The following is a 25,047-nucleotide window of genomic DNA, read 5'->3' as shown; positions in this document are numbered from 1 at the left end:
TCCTAGTTAGGTGGCAGGGTCTGCATGGTCAGTATATTCAGCAAACCCCTAAGAGGCATGAAAGTAGGCCCAGCCATAAACATCTTTCAAAAAAGATTCAGGAGCTCCCACTGTGGGGGATCAGCAGCATCTTGGAAGTGCTGGGATGCAGGTTTGATCTCCAGCCCTACACAGTGGGTTAAGGATCCAGTGTTGTTGTAGCTGCAGCTTAGGTTGAAACTGTGGCTTGGATCTGGTCCCTGGCCCAGGAACTCCATATGCCGCAGGGTGGCCAAAATGGGAAAAGAAAAACATTCAAACTTGGAAGAGCTGTAACTTGACTTTATAGGTCTGAGGTCAAAAGTGTATTGATCTGGGGGGGCGGTGGCGGGCGGGGGGGGCACCTAACTTGCTTGGTCTCACAGAGGCCTGCAGCTTCTGGGGAGCAGGAATACTCCAGTTTCTGCACAAGGGCCCTGGGAGGGGATGACCACAGGCCCCACCACTGGATGAGGCGCCCAGCCCTGTCCAACTCTCAGGGGACCTCTCTCCCTCAGGCTGACACTCGACCCCTCCTTGACCCCGATGCAGAGCCTGGGCGTCCACACCCAGGCCACACATTACCTCTCGCCCCAGACGGATTTCTCAACAGCCACACAGCTCTTCCAATCCTTTTGTATCCTGCTTCCTCTCTGTAGCATCCTTATCTCCCACAGATGGGACAGGTGCCTTAAGAGGTAGGGCGTGCCCATCCCTAAAACATCAATTGTGGAGTTCCTGATGTGGTGAAAAAGGATCAGTGGCATCTTGGGAGCACTGGGATTCAAGTTTGATCCCTGGACTGGCACAGTGGTTTAAGGATCTGGCATTGCCGCAGCTTGCGGGGCGGCCAAAAAAAGGAATCAATCAAGCAGTCAATCAAACATCCATCCCTGAGGCCACCTGGAGGGGACACCAACGCTCAGAGAGCAGATGGGCATCCACTGAGTTGCCAGATGAAAAGCTGGTCCTTGTAAAGCTTCTTCTTAATCCTGAGCGGCAACATTCCAAATCGACAGTATTCAAAGCCATCATTCAACACACCCGCCTACCCAAGGGGTGCTGTTATGACAATCACACACCCAAATCGGACAGAAATGCAAGTTATCATAACATGAAATCTCACAATGTCGAGAGATATGTGTTGACCCTTGAACAACACAGGGGTTGAGGTGTCGACACCCAGGTCACCAAAAATCAGAGAAAACTTCAGAGTCAGGCATGGGGTCCTGTACATGGGGTCCCCCCTACTATTCTTTGCCCCATATATTCCTCAAAGTAAGTCCATCATTTCAAAGACACAATTTAGAAAGCCGTTTAAAAACTACCCACCCAGAAATGAACCTGACTAGTATCTATGAGGATGCGGGTTCCATCCCTGGCCTCACTCAGTGGGTTAAGGATGTCATGTAGCTGTGAGCTGCAGTGTAGGTCGTAGATGCGGCTCAGATCTGCTGTTGCCATGGCTGTGGCATAGGCCTGCAGCTGCAAGTTCCCCTAGCCTGGGAACTTCCATATGCCACAGGTACGACCCTAAAAAAAAATAAATAAATAAATAAAATGAAAATAAATTAAAAAATGAAAACCACCTGCCCAATAAAACCTGACAGCCTGGTAAAGGGACACAAATCCTGGGTCGGGGGGGTTGGGGGGAGTCTCTTTCTCTGGGTGGCGCAGAGGCAGCTGTTTGGTTCATCTCAGGAGGAAGCTGCCTGCAGACTTTCTCCTGCCACATAGCGGTGAGAACGCAAGCACAGTCAGGAGGCTGTGGGCTGTCACGGCCAAAAAGCCCAGCTTCCCATCCTGCCTGCTGCTCAGCAAATGGCCTTTACCAAGTGATGCAACTTCCAGGCCTCAATCTTCTAATCTATAAAAGAGATGGAGCTGCCACTTATTCCAAAGAAAAGTACATGGTTTCCAGTAACTATCAGGATGTCAGGACCGTGATTTCCATCAGAATCTGTGGCGTTGCTGGATTTTACCAGAGAGAAATCAGGGCTCCACCCAGCCCCCAGCTCAGAGAACTTTTCATCCAGCTACACAACTCGGGTTGAGAGAGATGAGCCATTTGATTAAAGCAAACTTTGTAGGACAGTTTCTAGAAAGAAGTAAACCTGGATTTAGAACAGGTCTTTTTATACAGAGGGCATTTGTGCTGAGTGTACAATACACCCCCAAATAGTTAAGCTAAAGGCAAACGTTTGCTTTTTCGCCCTCATGTTCTCTTATTAAAATGCATACTTACAAGCATCAAAACTTATAAAGTAATTGAACAGTGAAGGAAACAAAAAACTAAAGACTACAGAAGTCTGGGTTCAACCCACAATTCTCTTGCTTGCTGGACAGGACTGGTTTAAATTAAATTAAATTCATGAGATGAGGCCCAAAGAGAAATGCATATTGCACACCGGCTCTAATTTAGGTGGTTTAAAGGGGGTGAGGGTAGAGGAATAACAATGCTGAATGGCCAGGCTGCCTGAATTGGGTTTTTTGTTTTTGTTTTTTTTCAGTCTTTTTGTCTTTTTTTTTTTAGGGCCGCACCCACAGCACATGGAGGCTCCCAGGCTAGGGGTCTAATGGGAGCTGTAGCTGCCAGCCTACGCCACAGCCAGAGCAACACCAGATCCGAGCCATACCTGCAACCTACACCACAGCTCACGGCAACACAGGATCCTTGACCCACTGAGTGAGGCCAGGGATCAAACCTGCAATCTCAAGGTTCCTAGTCAGATTCGTTTCTGCTGCGCCACGATGGGACTCCTCCTGGGCTGGGTTTTTTGATTGATTCCTGACATCACTAGGTTGTTCCATTACTTTTTTCCCCCTTGAGAATGCTTGTGAGAGGTGGAAAGATGCTCAAAAACTCACCAGTAGATGCAGAACAAATTCACCAAGAACATTTTCCAATCCGTGGTCCACCTACCCTGCCCCTCCGGCCACCGCCCCAATAAACTCTCTTGCCAGAGCAGAGGGAAGAGCTGTTCTGCGATCCCAGAATAGCAGCACATGAAAGACAGCATGGACCAGCTACTCTGTTAGCTGCCTGGCACACTTTATTTCATTTTCTGCTCCCAGTAAACGTCCTGATGTAGGTATAAATGTCTCCATTTTACAGCCAAGAAAACCGAGACTGAGAGTCCGAGGTTACCCAGCTTGTAAGCACAGATCCAAGGGTCAAACCGAGGTCCATCTAGCTTCAAAGCCTGTGCTTCTATTTTAGGCTCCATATTTCCTTCCTTAATAGCAACAGAAGTTTCCTAATTTATAAAATAATGCATAAATATAAACAAGAAAGGATAGATATGGGAGCATGAAGATGAAAAACGGTATTTTCATTTTCCTTTTTTGGCCACACCCACAGCTTGGGGAAGTTCCAGGGCCAGGGGTGGAACCCCCACCATAGCAGTAACCAGAGCCACAGAAGTGACAACTCGGATCCTTAACCTACTGAGCGACCAGGGAACTCCCAAAAAAACTGTATATTTAAAAGGAAAAATTTCTTTATTCTCTTGGATTAGGATGGCCCTATGACATAATTCTTTCCTTGTACACTCCAAGCACATACGCACCATGCACACGCATGTACACGCACACACACAATGGCTGATGCCTCACTTGACTGCAATGTCTTGATGGCGATATCAGCATTGATTTCTAAATATTCAAATACTCGGTAATACAATTCATTCATGAATACACCATGCGCTGCTTTGTGACCCAGCAGACCTCTTCAATCATTTTGGATTTGAGGCTGTCAGTGATCTGGAGTTATCATAAAACCTGCTGTGTAGAGCCAAAAAAGCAGACAAACTACATGTATGAGAAATGGAAGGAGGAGGTTGTAATTTTCAAAAAAAAAAAAAAAACTAAATTCTAAAAGAAAAAACACTAATAGGGTCTGGACTTAAATAAGGGGACAGTGGGAACCACAGAAGGGTTTAGGCAGATAAGGAAAAGGAGCTTTATGGTGAATCTGGCCAGAGAGTGGAGGATGAGTGTGGTCAGAACAAGGCAGAGGCAGACAAATCCTTTTAAGTCCCCTCTGTTGTAACGTGCAGGAGTGGTAGCATGGGGGAGGTCGGGGAAGGAATTAACAAGAGTAACTTTCAAGGGAAGACGTACAGCGGGTTTTAGTCTTGGTGACTGAGGTAATGGTCCATTCATTACGAGAAGCACAGAAATCAGAAAAAACTCTTGGTGGGAGACGGGAGATCATGTGATTTGGATTTAACCAACTAATTCCTGCAAAATTGTTCTTGTGCCCAAGTCATTTTCGAATAGATTTTCATGAGAACTTTTGTCCTTTCCAAAGGAGCCCTGAATGAGCCCATGGAAAGTCCTCTCGCCGCTGTGTGGCCGCCTCCTAAGTCCTGTCAGCATTAGCCATATCCTTCAGGTGAAGGGATGAGCGAGTTAGGAAGCCACTGCTAACAAACCACACGCATTTGAGTATGGTGGTGAGTTGCCCACCTGCCACTGGAGGGATGAATTTCCATCCTCCAGATTGTTCCACAAATGTGTGCTGAGCCTAGATGATGCATAAGGGAACAGGGGAGAATCTACAGGCTTCAGCCTTCTCCTGAAAAAGCCAAATAAGAAGGCTGAACTAGAGTTTCTTCAGGGTCTTTCTGGCTTGAGAAATCGCCCCTCTTTAGCCGTTTCTGCCCTGTGATGAACAGCATGCCTTTTCAAGTCAGCTGGCCGCAGTGAAGGGAAAACAGCTCGTGGCTGTGACACAGAGCAAAGCTAACTGGGTCATAGGAAGACAGACCCTCTGACCTTGACCTCATTAGTCACATCCATATCAAGGCCAACCAAGAGAGCCACACGCTGCTGAGAGGAGGAAGACGAGGGGAGGCCAGGGAGTGCCGTGTCCAGCATCTTCCATCCTAGAGCCCTGAGAGGGGGCAGTGCCCCCTGACTGCAACCTGCTTTGCTCTGGATGCACAGGCCCTGGGCTCTGAGGTGTTATTTCCACCATGGTCTTCTCATCGCTAGAGCTTGAGACTGGCAAGTGAATGTTACCTAATAGGCACCCCTGCCTCCTCCCTTCCCATTTGTAAAAATATTTTTCTTTTCATATTTATGGTGATTAGACTCCCCAAGACAGAGAAATGAAACAAAATATTAATAAACTCATTAAATCAACCAGAACTTGTCTTCCTTTATAACATTTGCCTAGAAGTGAAAACTAAGAAACATCCAATTAAAAATATGAAACAAATGTGCACCCTCGCCTGTCATCAAAGAAAGATATGCAAATTAACCCAAAATGCCATTATTCACTTCTCAAATTATTGAAGCTTTTAGAAAGCAGTACCTGTTGTTGATGAGGGCCTGGTGAGTGAACTACTAGGATTCTCCCATTTGTGAGTGTTTGAATGTGTGTCTGTGTGTGTGTGTGGGGGGGGGGGTTCTGGAGGTAAATGGCTATTTTTTTTTCTTAAAAATGATTGTTATAAAATCTTTAAAAATCTGAAACCCTATGGACTAATCTCACTTCTTGGGGCCCTAATGAAATAATCAGAGATACATACAAAGTTTTTTGTTTTTTGTTTTTGTTTTTTGTCTTTTCTAGGACCGCTCCCGCAGCAATATGGAGGTTCCCAGGCTAGGAGTCTAATGGCAGCTGTAGCTGCCAGCCTACGCCACAGCTACAGCAATGACAGATCCAAGCCATGTCTGCCACCTACACCACAGCTCACGGCAACACCGGATCCTTAACCCACTGAGCAAGGGCAGGGATCGAACTGCAACCTCGTGGTTCCTAGTCAGATTCATTAACCACTGCACCACGATGGGAACTCCCATACAAAGTTTTATATAAGGTACTTACCCAAGTTTTAATTATGATAATTTTAAAAACTATGCTAAATGTTCATTTAAGGGATGGCTAAAAAATTCCAGTGCATCCTCATGGTAGACTCTAATATGCATACACATGTGTAAAATTATGTTTTCAGATATATAATGGCACAGGAGAAAATGCTCATGGTGCCCTGTTAAATAATGACAGGATACAGAAGCCTAGATTCAATGTATAATAATACATATTTAATTTTTATATGTACACAGTGTGGCAAAAAACACCAAGAATAAATATGCCAAAATAGCAACAGTATCACTGGATTCTGAGAGTTTTTAAAAATGTCCTTATTTATACTTGACTATATTTTATAATGCTCTCATGAAATGTATTAGATTCAACTACATGAAGTTGTCATTCTGAAGATAAAAAATTGTCAAATATTGGCACTTTCTTATGCTTTCTTTCTTTCCATATTTATTTTGACCATGCTCGTGGCACCTGGAAGTTCCCAGCCCAGGGATCAAACCAGTGCCACAGCACCAACCTGAGCCACTGCAGTGACAATGCCAGATCCTTAACCCACTGAGCCACAAGAGAACTCCTGTACTTTAACTTTATATTTCATCATCAGGAAAAAAACAAAAACAAAAACCTTAAAAACAAAAAGCTTCTTAAGTAGGATTAGGAAAATGTACCTTTGAAATCATATCACATATATGAAAGACTCAATGAGAATAAAAGAAACAAGGAAGAAAAGAATAAATGAATAGTAAATTACCTAAGGTCTGCAAGATCTAGTATACAGTACCTGTGTCTTATCTGCTACAAAGATACTTAACCTGATTCTAGTAGGCTTAAAATCACATTCTGCTGATAAAATTGAATACAAGATTACAAGCAGCACTCTAAAGGTCGTAATGAGACACTGTTACTAGATTTGTTAGACAATGTCTAGAAAAACCTAAAACTTCTCAGTCCTATTCACTGACATTCCATACTTGAGATGTAATTAGTCCCTCAAATTGTTGGCAGTTGACTATAAATATTTCTTCAACTGACAATTCTTCGGTCTAATGTTATGATAAATATATAACAAAGTACTCTCTTTAAACAAGAGGTATAGCCAAGACACAAAACAAACCAGACTGAAGCATGTTGCTAAACGATGCATGGATTTTTAATCCTTTCTACAGTTTTGTTCTGTTTGTGTGTGGGTTTTTTTTTTTTTTTTTTTTTTTGACGGTAGAACCATGCATTTCATGATGAGCAAGAGGTTTGCCATTTCCCTTTCCAGTCTTAATAATTAAATAAAGAACTCAACAGTTCCAGTTCACATTCTGGGACGGTAAGTTCTCACACTGTCATCACCATACCACAGAGTAATGCCAGGGCCCTCAAGTGGTTACAACCTCCTATGACTTAAAAAGCATATTGAATCTGTGAAGCAAACTATCACTGAGTTAAGTTTCTTTAAGGTGACAAAAACAAACAAAAAACCCAAGATGGAAAACTTGGGTCTAAGATCAAAAGGCTCCTGTAACGCTAACATTGCTGGGTTGGGTTAGTGTTAATGCTTTGATTCAAAAAGAGAAGAAAATAAAGTGCCAAATGCTATGGGCTTTAGTTATTCTTCATAAATATTATCTCTTCTAACTTCACTTCTTTCTCTCCACCCCTAACTTGTAAGAACACACACACACACTCTCTCTCTCTCTCTCTCTCACTCTCTCTCTCTCTCTCTCTCCTGTCTTCTTCTTTCACCTCCAAATTCTGCCACATAATTACTGCTTTGGAGACCTCACGCATCTTAAAGAGATCCTAAGTACCTCATTAACATTTCTGAAGGATTAGCAGTCATTAAAAAAAAAAGGAACTAAAATTGGATAGGATTTTTTAAAGCTTCTGGAATTTTTGGCTATTTGCAAAAACAACTGTAAAACTTTAATGGGTTAGAATTCAATTGTACCATCACCATCTCAAAGTCCACATAGAAAGGTTCCTAAAATAGTCTGTTAAAACTTATAACACATTAGTTTTGTTTTTTAATACCTTTAGAATAAAAAAGCCAAGGTTTTATAAAAATGTTTAAATTATTCCATGTATTTCTTACATTATTTATTTTCCAATTATGAGAAAGTCATATAGTTATTCTAGAAGTAAACACTGAAAAATGTAAGAGATAACCATCTGGTTTCTATTTCTCTTAACTAGTCTTCCTATGCATAGGGGTGCTTTCTCTCTCTCCCCTTTCTTCCTCTTTGAAATATATATCTTGGTATGTCTTCATGATAGTATCTAAATTCTTACATTTGCCTACAGAAGAAACAAAGCTGAACAAGTAACAGAGAGATAACCCAAAAGCAGCAAAACTCCAAGGATGTTTAGTTGCCTGATAATAAGTCTTTGTCAATTGGGCCAGGATGTTCCCAATTATATTCTCTATGGAAAGTTTTTGGGACATACAGTTGGTTAAAGAAGGTAGAGGTAATAAGATAAATTTAAAACAAAATAGCACAAATTCAAATCAACTGAGGTCTTAGCATCATGGCAGTTTCTGCATTTAAAAAAATTGTTTTAATTATAGTGGATTCACAATGATTTGCCAATTTCTGCTGCACAGCAAAGTGACTCAGTTATATATACATTCTTTTTTATATTCTTTTCCATCATGGTCTATCCCAGGAGATTGGATATAGTTCCCAAGTCTATTCAGTAGGGCCTTAGTAATCATTTCTAAACATAATAGTTTGGATCTACTAAACCAAACTTTTAAAATGACGTCCAGAGTTGAAAGAATATATATATCAAAGTTTTAGAGATTGATGTAGCCCCCTCTGGACTGCTGGCTTTAGTGAGTGTGTCCCTCAGCATTCCTTAAGTCACTCATTTTAAGTTTTAACTTGACTTTTCTTTGTTAAGCAAAGCACAATAGCAAGGCTTTAATGAGTGAGATAGCCCTTCCCATCCCAAAAGGTGAAAAACAACACCTGCCAAAAAGCCAAAAGAACTGCAGTAATGGGTTCAAGAGCAACAGGCCTAGAGGATTTCAGAGATACAGCCTTTGCTTATCAAAAGAAAAACCACCACAGAAAAACTGTTTCAATCCAACGCTCAGGGTTCTAAACTCTCTAGATTAATTAGCGTGAAGTCCTGCCAAGCTCATTAACAGAGACTCGGGACTCTTAGAGTACGGCTGTTTACTGTCCTCCCAAAGTGAGGGCTCTCCCGCAAGGACAATGAGAACTTGGCGGAACCAGACTCCTGGGCTTTCTTTACTGATAGCATTTCTAGGATTTATTTTTAAACTGCATTGAAAAAATTAGACTCCAAGGATCTTTTCAAAAGACTTGTTTTGTTTAATGGAAAAATTGGTCTTGCTTTCTTCTCCCTGTGCACCTCTCAACTCCGGTTACCTTTTATAGCTAAAATTTTATAGCCAAATGCCTCTGGAATCTGTGACTACTCAGATGCGTTATTAGATAACTCTGATTAGCCTTTCAGGCCCTCCAGAGCATGTGGACGCTCGGGCATTTTAAGCTGTGTTCCAAGGAGGTGGAAAGATAAAAATTCTTCTTCTTCTTTTTTTTTTTTTTCTTTTCCTGGCGCAGGCTTCCTCCACCCACCCAATCCCCCTAAACCTCTTGGGCCTGCCAAGGGCTTGACCTTCCAATCTCTGCAGCAGAGGGTGAAGTTTGGCGGGAGGAAGGCCCAGTGGATTAAGGCCTCTTCAACAAATATTTGCTCACCCACTTGAGCAGGAGTGACACAGTCTGCTATACGCTGCCTGCCCTGAGTAACACTTAGAGAGCTTCAGGAAGCTAGTTCAGCTGGTGGCCAAGAATTAGATACCCAATACCAAGGTCAAGAGAAAGTCCAAACCCACGGGACAGATGGAAAACCAAACGAATTTACCAAACTCTCCATTTCACTTGAAAACCACTACAAGTGCTCTGAAACAGAATCTGCAGATGAGATTCAGAAAAACTTCACACTCGCCTGCCTTGCTGGATGGTCTTAATCCAGTCCTCTTCAATTCTAAAACGACATGACCTAAGGCAACATTTCCGCCAAGGTTTATCAGCACAGCCTCTGCCCACTCAAGACTTCTGAGTCTGCAATTTTTGTCAAAGCTTTTCTGGCGGCCAGAACCCCAGTACCACCCCCCTCCCAAGAATCCCCTCCCATCTTCCAACCTTCATCTCAAATCTCCAGCATATCTGCTTGCAAATCTGAAAAGACAATAAGCCAGAGGAAGGGAGAAAACCAACTAGTTGTGTGGTCCACACAGCTCCACCCTCTCCCCTAGACAGGCCGGCAACTGCATCTGGGGAGGGCGAGGCAGTACGGGGGTAGGGGATGCAGGAGGCCTGCATGGAGAGTGGGTGGTAGGGTGTGTGAGTGTGATGGGGACAGGGGTGTGACCTGCCTAAGCTAATTCCCCAAAGTCCTCTGCTCCTCGAGAGCGCGAATGAGCAAGGGCTAGGGCATGAATGACCTGGTTGCGCTGGCGGCAAGTTCCCGTTCTCATTTTCTTTTTTTTTTTTCCTTCAGTAGTGAAATCACAGCTTCTTTTTCAAACCCCTAGAAGAATCCGAGGCGCTCGGCTGCTCTTATCAGTGATAGGGAGGAAGAGGGGCGCTTTCAGCTGTAGGTGCTGAACCCCACGGGGGTCGGGACATCTAGGTATTCTGGAGGGAATTGATGGCGATGGTGGATGGGGCGAGGGGTGGGGGCGGAGGGTGCGCCCGGAGACCCCGGACCAGCAAGGCGGGCTCCAGATCCCATAAACGAGGTGACTGACGAGATTTACAGCGCGCTCAGGCGGGGCTCTTTCCTCTCTCCCACCCTGTCTTCCTTTTTCTCTCTTTCGCTAAACCTCAAGCAGCCGGGGGCCGGGCCGCTGCGGGCACTTACTGGGAGGCACCGGAGATTAGCCCCCTAATCCCGGCCCTGACCCCCGGGCGGGGTGCGCTCGAGGCCGGGCAGAGACAGGGCGGGGCGGGGGCGCGGCCGCGAGCTCCCAACGTCCCGCGGGGAGGTCCCCACCGCCCGGGGCGGAGGAGGGGGAGTGCGGCAGGAGGGGACCCGTGGGAACCGGGGACCTCGGGGACCCTGTGCAGCGGCTGTCAGTTCCCGGGGCGGAGATGTCCGCGAAGTGGGGGCGCGCAGGCAAGGACAAGATTTGGCTGGACCCTGCTGTGGCCGAGACAGCCGAGAGCAGGGGCAGCGACTCCCGGCCCCCATCCCGAGCCGAGGGGCGACCCGAGCGCCAACGCCAGCCGCGGCCCTCGGCGCCGACCGGGGAGCGCGCGCCCGGGACTGGGCACCTGAGGGCCGGGACTCGCCCTCCTAGCAAAGGGGCGCCCCTCGACCGAGGCTGCGGGGCCCGGCACCGCGCGTGGACTCCAGGCGGGGTGCGGACATCCCCCTACTCTGAGGAGGGCGCGGACCCGAGCCACGTCCGGCTGGAGAAGTTAGGGGGTGACCGCGGGGGCTAGGGGCGAGGCCCGCGAGGCGCCGTGGGAGCGGACCAAAGGAAAGTGGGAGTCAGGAGGGGCGACAGACGCCAGACTTACCGAGCGGCTCCCTCATGCTGCCCCGCGCCCCCGCCGCCGCCGCTCCGGCCGGCCGGGGACCAGCGCGACCCGCCCCGCTCGCCGCCGCCGCCGCCGCCGCCGCGGCGGAGCATGCCCGGAGCCGCCGCCGCCCGCCCCGCCCACCGCCAGGCCCCGCCCCGCCGCGCACCTCGCCCCGCCCACCGCGCTCCTCCCCGCCGCGCCCGCCTGGCAGGCTCTGCTCCTCAGGAGGCGACACCAGGCAGCCAGCCCTCTGGAAGCCTGGGCACAGGCCTCCTCAGGCCCCGCCTGGGTGGGTCGCGCAGAAGGCACAGGTGAGCTGGCCACCTTTCCGTCCGTCCTGTCACTTGGGTTTGGGCGGCTTCCACCCTGTGAAAAGGTACACACACACACACACACACACAATGTGTCCATGCGTAGACACACATATTTTGCTCACACACACACAGCCACACGGAGATGCACATACATACAGTCACACACATTCGCTCTCACACACAGTCAGTTTGTTCACACGCACAGTCACACAGTTTGCTCACACACTCATAAACAGCCACAGAAATGCACACACACCCATACATACAGTCACACATTTGCTCTCACACTCACTCAGTCACACAGTTTGTTCACAGTCACACACGTTTGCTCACACTCATGCACAGCCACACGCATTTGCTCACACACACTCATGCACAGCTACACACGCACACTCTCACAAAAACATACACACATGGAATGTGTGACGAGCAGAGGACGATGACGGTGACAACAGCTGAGGGCCTGAGACCTCCTTTAGAAGCAGACGTTAAGCTGGAGGCTGCAGGAGCCCTCGCAGGCCTGATGCGCTGTCCTATCTTGGGCCTGATGAGGAAACTGAAGGCGGGAGGAGGAGGCCAGTGGGGATGAGCACTGATTGGCTTCCATCGCTCCCCACGTGTCTCTGGTGGCAGTGATGAGAAGTCTGCTGGAAGGCAAGTCCTCCTACTTAAGAGGACATAAAAGACATAAGATATTCAACTTTGCCGATGAGTCTCGGAGAGGGAGAGGGCATTGGCTAAGTCAGGTTCATGGAGGCAGAGCTGGGCAGCAGAGCGGCCTGGGGGTCCCTGCAGAAGGAATTTTTTTAGAGAACCATTCAGCCATGCTAAGGATTTAGCGCTTGGCTCAGTGCCATCACACCAGTGATGTCTAAAGTTGTTGGCACTGTCACTGCGGGCAGCCCCAGTCTGAGCCCTTCAAATGCATCATTTTCTTTTAATTCTCATTGTAGTCCTATGAGATGGTGCCATTGGAAACTGGGGCTCAGGGAGGCCCCAACAGTTAGCAAGTTGCAGAATGGCCCAAGATCCTTGATCTGAACCCTAACCACAAGGAGTGTACAGTCAAAGAGAGCAAAAAAGCCAGTCACACTAGTGTGCTGGGAAAGAAAATATCACCAAGGGCTATGTCGTGGGTTATCTGTAATGCATCTGAGGAAGCCAGGTGGGGGAGATGGAGCAGATAGCATAATATTCAGGTGGCAGATGGCCCTGGTCCTGATCTTGGGCACATCCATCACTTTCTGGATGTGTGACTTGACTTCCGTTCGCTTCCATTTCTTCTCTAACAAGATGGGGACAATGACGGTGCTCACCTCACGGGAAAGCCATGAGAATGAAGGGCACCTTCTTAGCACCCAGTGTGGTCCTGGCACGTGCTAAGAATACAGACATGTTAGCTCCTGTCAACAGCAGGTGGACTCACAGTGCTCTGTGGGCAGGCTTTGTGGGGAGCACCTTGCAGTCCTGGTCGACTGCATTTAATTTAGGCAAAGACCTAGGTGATCATCTCTGGGCTGGGAAACTAAGAGGAGAAAAAAGACAAGAAATTGGGAAGTTCCCTTGTCACGCAGTGGGTGAAGGCTCTGGCGTTGCTGCAGCTGTGGTGCAGGTGGCAGTTGCAGCATGGGTTGGATCCCTAGCCACACACATGCCTCGGGTGTGGCAAGAAAAAGAAAGGAAAGAAGGGAGGGAGGGAAGAAAAGAAAATGAAAGGCAGAGGCTTTCCTGGGAAATCACCCTTCTTGTGAAAGGAGCATCACTCAGGGATCAATTGCTTCCAGGACACAGCATTCCCTTTTGGCCTCAATTCGTTGACTCAATGAAATAACTTTTTCTCTTTTTTTTGCTGTGGAACCTCTCACTGTGCCCAGCAGCACTTGCGCGCGCACACACACACACACACACACACACGCTCGCGCCTTCACACACAAAGCCAATGCTCCTGCAAGATTGTCCATCAACCAGCGCATTGAGATCAGGACACGGATCCCCATAGAACAATGTTATATTGTTGGGTTTCTGGGTCATCCCCACAGAAGTGCCCTAATGTAGCTGAAATGCTGTATAGTTGTGGCAGAAGACTACACTGAAGCAGTGGGAGGAACAAGCTAAACCAAGCCACATAAAGCTGATTTAATCAGGAACCATTTGAGCAGAAAGGCTGGTCAAGGCAGCTTTCATGAGAGGAAGGTAGCAAGATTTCAATGGTGGAGATTCCGGAGAAAATGACTTCACACTTTCCAAGATTTTTATGGTTTCCTGACACTGGCTCTTTATCGTGACGACCTCCTTTCAGGATGTTTGCCTTCCCTCTTTCTTCAGCACTGATACAACCCTGGCCCGGCTCTAATGCTTTCTAGCCATGACTAAGGTTATTTCAGATGAACAAGCAGAATGAAAAAAAATGAGAATAGGGAGGGGATGGAAGCAAGGAGGAAAGTGGGAGACTTTTAGATAGTTTTTTTTTTTTAATAATGAGGTGTATTTTTTTTTTTTTTTTTTGGTTACGCCCATGCAGAACTTCCCAAGCCAGGGTTCGAACTTGCACCATAGATAGCAGTGATAACACTGAATCCCTAACTACGAGGCTGCCAGGGAATTCCTTTTCTGCAGATCTGGGAATACAACTGTGAAGAGGAAGGGAGGCAAGGCAGAAAATGTACAGGAGTATTTGGGGGTGATTGTCTGAATTTTGATTGGAATAAGACAGATGAAGATCACAGTTGGGGAGGAAAATCCATTGCACCAGTTCCACAATGGTCCCCAGTGCAGAGACCTGGGAGTGTGAACATGAGATGTGAGAACCAGCTGTGTATACATATATATGCATGAGATCTTTTGCCTTTTTTTTTGTCTTTTTGTCTTTTTGCCATTTCTTGGGCCGCTTCCTGCGGCATATGGAGGTTCCCAGGGGCTAGGGGTCTAATCGGAGCTGTAGCCACCGGCCTATGCCATAGCCACAGCAACGCAGGATCCGAGCCGCGTCTGCAACCTACACCAGAGCTCACAGCAACACTGGATCCTTAACCCACTGAGCAAGGCCAGGGATCAAACCCGCAACCTCATGGTTCCTAGTCGGATTCGTTAACCGCTGAGCCACGATGGGAACTCCCTCTTTTGCCTTTTAAATGCACACATGTATATGCATGTTTGTTATTATGCTTTTAGAAGGAAGGGCATTTCTTCCTAAAACAGGGCTTTGTAACTCAGAAAGCACCTGCTTGGGTTTTATGTTGACCATTAGGAGAACCCTATTCCTTCCCCCCACCCACCCACCACTCCCACTTGGGTGTGACTTCACCCCCCCTCTCTCACCTACTTGATTTTGGGAGATTTCAACATAGGAGGGGAAAAAAATCTATCTACTGCTTATCAATGGATAAAAAACAGAAAATGTGGTTTAAAGCAACTTTGAGGCATGAGGCCATTAAATCCGGTGCTGCCCAGGACCCCTGATATCCCAAGGTCCCCGCCTCTCTCCGAGTCCTGGAGAAGGGATTTCACAGACTCAGGAAGGAGCTGGATGGTTGAGTCATCAGGGCAGATGTGCGATGACCGGAGAAAGAATGCTTAATGGCTTTTTTAAGGAGGAAAAAAACCCAAACCAACAACCCTTGTTTCTCTGACTTGCTGCATCTTCAAGGACCTAGAAAACCCCCTCTCCCTTCTTGCTTTAGGGTCTCAGAGGGTTTTCTTTAACTGACATAGATATTCTTTGATGTTTTTCTTAGACTAAAAAAACACTACCCCACTCTCATTTTCTAAAAAAGATGAATGTTCTCAATAAGATCTTGAAGTGCCTCTTATTGGCTTGTTCTAGAAAGTCAAACAATAATAGCTATACAAAAACTAGAGAGGGATTTAGGTCAACAGGTATGAATAAAACCTTTTTTTTTTTTTTTCTTGTCTTTTTAGGGCCGCCCTGGAGAGCAGCATATGGAAGTTCCTAGGCTAGGAGTTGAATCCTAGCTGCAGCTGCAGGCCTACACCACAGCCACAGCAGCTTGGGATCCAAGCCACCTCTTCAACCTGCACCACAGCTCACAGCAAGGCAGGATCCTTTAACCCTCTGAGCAGGGCCAGGGATCAAACCCACTTCCTCATGGATACTAGTCAGGTTCATGACCACTGAGCCACGACAGGAACTCCAAAACTGGTTTTTAGATATCCACCCAACTTTCTATTTATTCAGAGGCTATGCTGCTTAATTACTTTAAGAAATCTGTTTTACCAAGTATGTTCCATGGACCCCTTACCTCGGAATCAACTGGGGGGTCTAACAAAAAGTCAGAGCCCCGGGCCTCACCCACACTGGACACCATCAGAATGTCTCATTCCTACAGTTGAGAGCCTGGAATCTGTGCTTTAAGTAAATGCCCAGAGAATTCGTACACACAGGAAAGTCTAAGAAGCGGGGATAGAGCACAGGAAACAGAACTAGTGTGTCAAGGGTTGAACAGAATGATTGGCATGTAATCAACGTTCACAAAACAGAAGCCATCAACGTCACTGCATGATGCTGGACGAGGCCCTGGGGAGGAAACTGCATTAGGTGTTTGTTAACTGTTTACTTAGAAGATCTGACACCAACACAAACAGAAAATTTACAACCCTGGGGATTAAGCAAAAGGATGACAAATACATTTCAATCTTGTATCTTCATGCTGAAGAGACTGAATCTGCGCAGTTATTGACCGAGAAAAATCATTTTTCATTGTTTGCTGTCTCTTTGTCTACTTTTTCCTCTGTTAGACTATACATTAATGGGAAAGCCTCCCCTCCCCCCAGCCTCCAACCCTGCCACCACCCACTGTAGCAGAGTTGCTGGTCACTAGTGGTTGACAGAACATTTCAAGCATCTCCCTGATTGCAGTCTGTAATTCTTGGCCAGATTCATATGGAAAGCCCCATTTTCCTGTCCTCCAGGGAATAACTGTGGCTGGCTGGGATCATCTGGGACAAAGAGATATAGATGTGGCTTCAGGAGGACAGTGATGCGAGCCAGCACCAAAGCATCCAGACTCGGACACGGAAACATCAGGGCCACCTCTCCCACCATTTCATCCCGGCTGATGGAGAATCAACCAAAGTTAAGTTGAGTTATTTCTTTAACCCTGTGTGACTTTTCATTTAAAAAATGGGAGATAGTCTCCAGCCGTACCACCCTGAATGCGCCATGTCTGCTCTCATCTCAGAAGCTAAGCAGGGTCGGGGCCTGGTTAGGACTTGGGTGGGAGATGGGAGATGAATAACTATGAAACAAGTTGGTTATCAATATTAGCTGCAAAAAAAAAAAAAAAAAAAAAGATTCCTTTTGGAGAGAGAATACAATCTTAGGCTTTTAGGAAGTCAGTGATGGCTAGCATTACAAAAATGACAGCAAGGTGGGAAGAAGAGGTAAGAACTTTCTTTCATGTAATGTCTGTTGTGTGCCAGGCCCTTGGCTAGGCCTCAGCTTATGTTCTTCTATTTATATAAGGGTAGAATTTAGTATCAGGGTTCTATGGTTTTGCAATAGTGATTTGAGTTGAGTGCTGAAGAGATTATAAACCCCCCAGATAGGAAGCTTTCTGCATCTTTGTCTCCATAAAACTCCTATAGCATTTGGTTTAAGGTGATTGAATAGTGTTTACCATGATATACCTTGGGTTCATAGGCTGTGTTGGCTCATGTATTTAGTTCAGCTCCTGGATTCTGAGTTCCTGATGGAAAGGATTGTTCATCCCTATCCTGTGTTTTCTTAGGTTCCATATTTATCTTTTTGACATCCATTAATCACAGGCCAAACCCTTGGCCTTAGCTGTTTACAACTCCTCTGTGATCTGGAGCCCATGCTGTAAACCATCTCATTATCTAACTCTCACACACCAAGCCAATATTTTTCCTGCCCTAAATCAACCCAGACAACTAGGGGCAGCCCTGATGCTCCAGAGTTATTCAAACCAGCCAATCCCAACCTATTTCCCCAGGCCCGCCTTGCCATTCCCACAGAGACCCCAGTAAAGGCTGTGGCTTGTGCGTTTACTTTTCTCCGGACGAGCACTGGTGCTTCTCCCCGTAGCCCTGTGTGTCATGTTTGTCCTTGAGTGACGTTAAACTTCTCTTCAAAGACACTGACCTCTCTGAGTTGTTACCCACTCATCTTTGTAAATTAAGACCCAAATCTGTCCCTCTGTTTACCACAACCTAACACCATAACTTTGCTCGAGTACCTGAAACAGCTGTTAGTTGGATTGCATTGTTGAATAGCTCTGAAGTGAAAAATGGCCATCTAAGCTCACACTGTGAGAATCCTGAGTTCTTAATACCATCATAGGAATGGGCTAAAACAGAGAGCAGAAAGCCAAGGGTCACTGAAGGAAAAATGACCAGCACTTTCAGAAAATACCTAGGTTTTCTTGAATTTTTTGGTTTCTTTGTTTTAAATCTGTTTTGAATTTTACTTCTGCTTTTTCTGTGTGGTGTTTTAACCTAGCTTCCTGTTCTCAAACTTTGTTTATTGGCTTCATAAGTACCTGGGTGATTGATTGGTAACATACATACATATAGATTGATTTTCTCTCTCTATATATATATAATCTAATCTTGTATATCTCAGATTGGATACTATTTGATTTAATTCAACAAAAATTAAATTTTCTAAAAGCAAATAATATAAATCATGGAAATAAGAGCAACAAGGAAAATAATTATTGGTTTGTAGAAAGGCAACTAATAGACATGAAATGTAAGTGTGAGAAAAGAAAATAAATCATTAGTGAAAGCCAGCTTTTTAATAGCAATAGTTTAAAAAAATAATAATAAAAGTCCAAACCCAGTGTCTCCTTTGCCTGGAACAATTGGTTAGTAAGCACCTGGATAACTCCCACAGTGTTTCTTTTGTTGCTCACTGTCTCCTGGATGAACGGACCTCCCCTGGATGAATGGAGACTTAGTCTGATTTTTCGAGGTCACCACTGATAAGGCCCGTGATTCCCACTCCCAGCATGGGTCACAGCTAGAGCCTCTGTCCCCACATGGGGGCATCCCTGGGGAAGTTTTTACAGTCTTCCCTATAGTTCTTTTTTTAAATTAAATTAAATTTATTTATTTATTTTGCTTTCTTTAAGGGCCACACCTGCGGCATATGGAAGTTCCCAGGCTAGGGGTTGAATTGTAACTACAACTGCCAGCCCACTCCACAGCCACAGCAACTCGGGATTGAAGCCGAATCTGCGACCCACACCATAGCTCATGGCAACACCAGATTCCCAACCCACTAAGCAAGGCCAGAGATTGAACACACATCCTCATGGATACTAGTCGGATTCATTTCCACTGAGCCACAATGGGAACTCCTTCCCTATAGTTCTCCATGCCTGGAATGTGTATTAGAACTTTTTGCTAAAACCACTGAATACCTGAAGGTTACCGTAACTAACCAGTCCCAGATGTAGTATTAAATCCACCCCCTTTTTTCCCCTCTCTATACAGCGTGCACTGGAGCCATAATACTATACATTCTTGGAACAGATGCTATTCATAAACAGCACTAATATATTTTCCAGAGAACACGGCCTGATTTGTGGTGAGGGTCCACCTGCTTATCAGTTGGCAAATTTATGTGTGGGGTTATCATGGACTTTAGACGTTGAAGGGTAGAGTTAAAATGTAGAACATTTCCTAGTTACTAATTCTCTGCTGCTATCTCCCAATAGGTTGTTCCATTACTATTTTCTTTAATTTTTATATTTTACTTTCCCCGGCTTTCCTAATGAACGGTAGTATGAACAGGGCACTAGCACGTGGGGACAGAGATGGCGATAGATTAGAAATACGAGGACAAACTAGTCTAATGCTGAAGCAATTGCAGGAGGGTAAATCCGACTTTTACCCATGCGATGTAAAATTTTAAGGTCTTAATACCTATGTTTCGGAGACTATATTTAAAAGTTAAAAGACAGGTAGGTTTTCTTAGACATATGATTTTAAAAAATTATTGAAGTATAGTCAGTTTGCAATGTTGTGTTAGTTTTACGTATTCAGCAGTGATTCAGTTGTACATATATCTATACCTATCTATTGATCAATCGATCAATACGTAGATAGCTATGTATATATGCATCTATCTATGCATATAGATAGATTCTTTTCTATTCTAGGTTTCTACAAAATATTGAGTATAGTTCCCTGTGCTATATCTTACTAGGTCCTTGTTGTTTATCTATTTTATATACAGTAGTGTGTATATATTAATCCCAAACTCCTAATTTATCCCTCCTCTTTAATTTTTCCCTTTGGTAATCATAAATTTGTTTTCTATGTCTGTGGGTCTATTCGTATTTTGTAAATAGGTTCATTTTTTTAAGATTCCACATATAAGTGATATCATGTGATATTCGTCTTTCTCAGTCTGACTTACTTCACTTGGTAGGAGAATCTCTAGTTGCATCCATGTTGCTGCACATGGCATTATTTCATCCTTTTTATGGCTGAGTAGTTACCTGTTGCATATATATACCACATCTTCTTTATCCATTCACCTGTCAATGGACACTTAAGTTGCTTCCAGGTCTTAGCTGTTGTGAATAGTGCTGGTATGAACATAGGGGTGCATTTGGATCTTTTCAAGTTCGAGTTTTCTTCTTTTATGAGTACATGTCCAGGAGTGGGTTTGCTGGATCATACAGTAGTTCTATATTCAGTTTTCTGAAGAACCTCCATACTGTCCTCCACAGTGGTTGTACTAATTTACATTCCCACCAGCAGTGCAGGAGGGTTCCCTTTTCTCCACACCCTCTCCAGCATTTACTATTTGTAGACCTTCTGATGATGGACATTCTGACTAGTGTGAGGTAATACCTCATTGTAGTTTTGATTTGCATTTCTCTAAAAAGTAGCATAATAAACATCTTTTCATGTGCCTGTTGGCCACCTGTATGTCCTCTTTGGAGAATTAGATATAGGTTTGAAAGGCTAATATAAAGACTATGAGAAGAATCCCTGCAGAAGCCGATACATCACTTTGGGAAAACAAAATATTCTCCTCTTCCTCTTAAAGGCAGGTGACCAGAGCTTAGTATCATAAAAACTTACCTGGCATTTAAATTACAGGCCATGAAACATCTTGAGTGCACAGTTAATTCCCACTGCTACCCAGCAAAGTATATTTATTGAACATTCCCATTTTCCAGATTACGTGCTATATTTTGTTTTCCATGCTTTAGTAGATACTGTTTGTTTTTACCTAATACCTTAAAATAAGCGCGTGCCTTCCTGAAGGATTCCTACATGCACAAAAGCCTCCTTCATCACACCAGATTGTAAGCTTCTTAATGACAAGATATCTGATGACAACTACCATTCACAACATAAACCATTAAGGCTGGAAATGTCATCATCTGCTTGTATTAAATTTGGGGGGGGGCATTTTTTGGGAGGGGAGGTGGGTAGCTGTCATTTGCTAAGAATTCAGAGGTGGGGTTCAGACATCTGCCTTTTGTTTCTTTCTTTCTTTTTATAGCTGCATCATATGGAAGTTTCTGGGCTAGGGGTCAAGTCATAGCTGCAGCCACCAGCCTATAGCCACAGCAACACGGGATCTGAGCTGCATCTGTGACTTACTCCGCCGCTTGCAGCAACACTGGATCCTTAACCCACTGAGCGAGGGCAGGGATCAAACCTGCATGCTCACAGAGACTATGTCAGGTTCATAACCTGCTGAGCCCACAATGGCAATGCCTCAGACACCTGCATTTTAAAGAAGTTCCCTGGAGGAGTTCCCCTGGTGGCTCAGCAGGTTAAGGATCCAACATTGTCACTGCTGTGGCTCAGGTTGCTGCTGTGATGGGGTTCGATCCCTGACCTGGAAACTTCTGCATGCCATGGGTAGAGCTAAAAACCAAACCAAAACAAAAGAAACAAAAAACAAGTTCCCTGGTTCAAATGAGTAGCAAAGTCTAAGCACCACAGCTTGTGACATATCTTGGCATTAACGTGGAATGCTTCTTTGCTAGCCCTGTAGAGCTCATCAACTCCAAAGCCAAGGGCAGCCCATGTGCGGAGCTAGATGCCTTCACCGGGAAGTATGTCCCCAACATCCTCTTGTTGGGTGGGGGTTGGGGGGGCGGGTAACGTGGTCTAACAGAAGAAGCACTGAAGCTCTGGGGTCAAACAGGTTTGGGTCAGGTCTCCAGGCTGCCATTTATTTATTTATTTACTTACTTACTTATTTAACAGCCGCACCCATGGCATATGGAAGTTCCCAGGTTAGGGGTCAAATCGGAGCCGCAGCTGCGGGCCTACACCACAGCCACAGCCACATCGGATCTGAACCGCATCTGTGACCCACCCCACAGCTTGCAGCAATGCTGGATTCTCACCCTGCTGAGCAAGACCAGGAATCGAACCCACATCCTCACAGAGACTCCGGTGGGTCCTTAACCCGCTGAGCCACCATGGGAACTCCGGCTGGGTCTCCAGGCTGCCATTTATTAATTGTTTTTGGCAAATCACTTCCTTCACTGAGCCCCAGTTTCCTGAGAGGATAACAACCCACACAGTGATTACGAGGATCAAAAGAGATCTTTTATGAAAGCATTCATTACAGAGTCAGCATTCTGTAAATGTTAGTTGTTCTCAGGCTGCCCCTGGCCTGAGGTTTGTGTGAGAATGAGTAAGAGATGTCAACTCCCGGTCATCACAACATTCTGCCAACAAGCGCTGTGAGTGTCTTCAAGTCCTGAGACTAAATGGAACTTCTGAGCGCAGCACCCCTCCTTTGTTGAAAACCAAGGGAGAAAGTTATTTCTCTAGGAGCAAACCTCATTTTAGTGTGTTTCACTTTCATGTGCTTCCCAGATACAGTGTTTCTTTTTTTACAAGTTGAAGGTTGGTGGAGACCCTGCATTGAGCAGGTCTGTGAGCGCTGTTTTTTTCCAGCAGCATTTTCTCCCTTTGCGTCTCTGTCACGTTTGGATAATTCTCACAATATTTCCAACGTTTTCATTATTATATTATTTATTTAGTGATCTGTGTTGCCACAACTCACTGAAGGTTCATATGATAGTATTTTGCGCAGCAAAAGGTTTTAAAATTAAGGGATGTACCTTTTCTAGGAGTTCCCATCGTGGCTCAGCAGAAACGAATCTGACTAGCATCCATGAGAATGCAGGTTTGATCCCTGGCCTTGCTCAGTGGGTTAAGGATCTGGCGTTGCTGTGAGCTGTGGTGTAGGTCACAGACGTGGCTCAGATCTCATGTTGCTGTGGCTGTGGTGTAGGCCAGCGGCTACAGCTCCGACTCGACCCCAAGCCTGGGAACCTCTGTATGCCAGGGGTGCGGCCCTAAAAAAGGGGGGGGGGATATCTACCTTTTCTAGACATAAAGCTATTGCACACTTAATAGACTACACCATAGTGAAAAAGTGACTTTTATATGTACTGGGAAACCAAAAAATGTGTGTGACTCACTTTATTTCCAGCTTCACTTTATTGAGGTGGTCTGGAAGGGAACCCACAGTATCTCCGAGGCTTGCCTGTATTTATTTGCTTTTTGTTGGAAAGACTATACAGAGATATTAGATGATTACCAAATTGTAAGGCGGTACTGTTCCACTTAGGCTCTTAATTGAAAAGCAAGACTGTGGTTTCCTTCCTTCCTTCCTTCTTTGCAGACCAGAGGGTGAGATCGCAAAGAGCCTGTGCCTTTTCAAGTTAAAACACAGGGTTGGAGCTCTTTAAAGCTACTGGAATAGCATAATGAATTCAGTTAAAAGACCGTGTAAGGCAGAATGCTTAGAGCTACTTCCATGCTGCTGGGGAGGCCAGGTATCATAGGATCCCAAGAGAACACTTTAATGAAAGGACTCCTATTGAATGTGAAATGAGAAGTCTTAGAGCTTCATCAGAGCATGTGGTGCCGTGCGCGCGCACATGCATGCGCACATGTGTGTGAAGAGGACAGTGAACGAACTTGCTTTCAGGATTCAGAAGAGTACTTCCTCCCATCTTTTTTTTTTTTTTTTTTTTTTTGCTTTTGGGGCCACACCTGCAGCATATGGAAGTTTGCAGACTAGGGATGGAATTGGAACTGTAGTTGTGACCTACCCCATGGCCACAGCAACACCAGATCCTTAACCCACTGAGTGAGGCCAGGGATTGAACCCACATCTTCACGGACACTGTGATGGGCTCTTAACCCATTGAGCCACAATGGGAACTCCCTCAGAAGAGTTCTTTTAGCCCAATGACAAGAGAATGAAGAAATCTGTTAGAAATCCTGACACACTTACATTGCACCAAATTGCCATTATACTAAATCAGGTTTACTCTGAAGCACCCCAGAACAGGGTAAATTCACATGACTCTTCCTGTGGATATCACTACGTATTGTACCTGTGGCTAGGACATCACTGCAGTTTCACCCTTTTCTTCCAAATTTAATAGGAGGGCGCCAAGTGGGTACCCGACCAAGATGAACATAAGGTAACCATGCTATAAACTCATGGAAAGTTTCAAGTGGAAATACTCTTGAAGAATCTGGTCTGGACATTTAGAAGACCCAGCTTGGCTATCTGGCCCAGCTTTGAAACCTTCCCAGGTGGATAACGTCCCATATTACATGCAGTTGGGTCACAGCAGGGATACCAAGGACGGGCATGCCTCTGCGCCCATCCAAACACACGACAGCCATGATTTCCAAGGATCTGCAGCTGCCATGATCCCCACAGGGAAGAAGAATCCAGAAAGAATGTAGAAGTCATGGCCACAGTCCTCAGAGCAGGGCTGGGGTGGTAGATGACAAGGTGTATGTCACCTAGGTCACACCCACCAGTCCCTATATGTACCCATCCCATGCCCTGCTGATTCTTAGAAGGCATACTCCCTTTTTTCCCATTTTTCCCACCCAACTAGTCTTTAAAGGATCTAACTATTTTATTTAAAATTTGATTATACACACAGGAACTCTCTATGGACTTCTAAGCACCATCTTCTTCCTCCCTGGGGCAAAAGGTCTTGGAGTCCAGAGTGGAATGAGTCAAGCTGGTCCTACTTCATTTTGTTTTGTTTTGTTTTTCTTTTTGTGGCTGCACCTGTAGCATATGGAAATTCCAGGGCTGAGGGTCACATCAGAGCTGCAGCTGCAACCTATGCTGTAGCCACAGCAACTCTGGATCCTTAACCCACTGAGTGAGGCCAGGGATCAAACTCACATCCTTACAGAGACTATGTTGGATTCTTAACCCACTGAGCCACAATGGAAACTCCCATGGTCCTACTTTGTGAAGGGAATAAGTGTGTTTTGGGGATGTAGGCTATGATGCAATCGTAGTTCCCTCCATACC

The 25,047-nt window shown here is 45.4% G+C and overlaps 2 protein-coding genes across 7 annotated transcripts in view; one reads left to right on the top strand and one right to left on the bottom strand.

The window, feature by feature from the left end:
- Nucleotides 1–25,047, bottom strand: part of JCAD (junctional cadherin 5 associated) — an 85,777-nt gene that overhangs the window by 32,144 nt on the left and 28,586 nt on the right. For 3 of the 6 annotated variants that reach the window (XM_003130706.7, XM_005668090.4, XM_084979998.1), the window contains exon 1: nt 11,404–11,498. The exons of the other annotated variants lie outside the window; for them this stretch is intronic. The gene's annotated coding sequence lies outside the window, so the exon portion shown is untranslated. Of the gene's footprint in view, nt 1–11,403; nt 11,499–25,047 lie in introns of those variants that run through there. 6 annotated transcript variants of the gene reach the window in all.
- LOC106505145 (uncharacterized) overlaps nt 11,418–25,047 on the top strand; it is a 100,692-nt gene continuing 87,062 nt past the window's right edge. The window contains exons 1-2 of the mRNA XM_084980001.1: nt 11,418–11,717; nt 16,650–16,812. Of these exons, the coding sequence (XP_084836127.1) occupies nt 11,418–11,717; nt 16,650–16,718 (369 nt within the window). The 3' untranslated portion in view covers nt 16,719–16,812. The remainder of the gene's footprint in view (nt 11,718–16,649; nt 16,813–25,047) is intronic.

Source organism: Sus scrofa, chromosome 10 (genome assembly GCF_054392235.1).
Source record: "Sus scrofa isolate SSC_HxYL_T2T_F1_AM1 chromosome 10, Sscrofa_HxYL_maternal_Yorkshire_Landrace_v2.0, whole genome shotgun sequence".
NCBI lineage: Eukaryota > Metazoa > Chordata > Mammalia > Artiodactyla > Suidae > Sus > Sus scrofa.
Note: the sequence above shows the minus strand (reverse complement) of the source record. Positions and strands in the feature narration are given on the sequence as shown.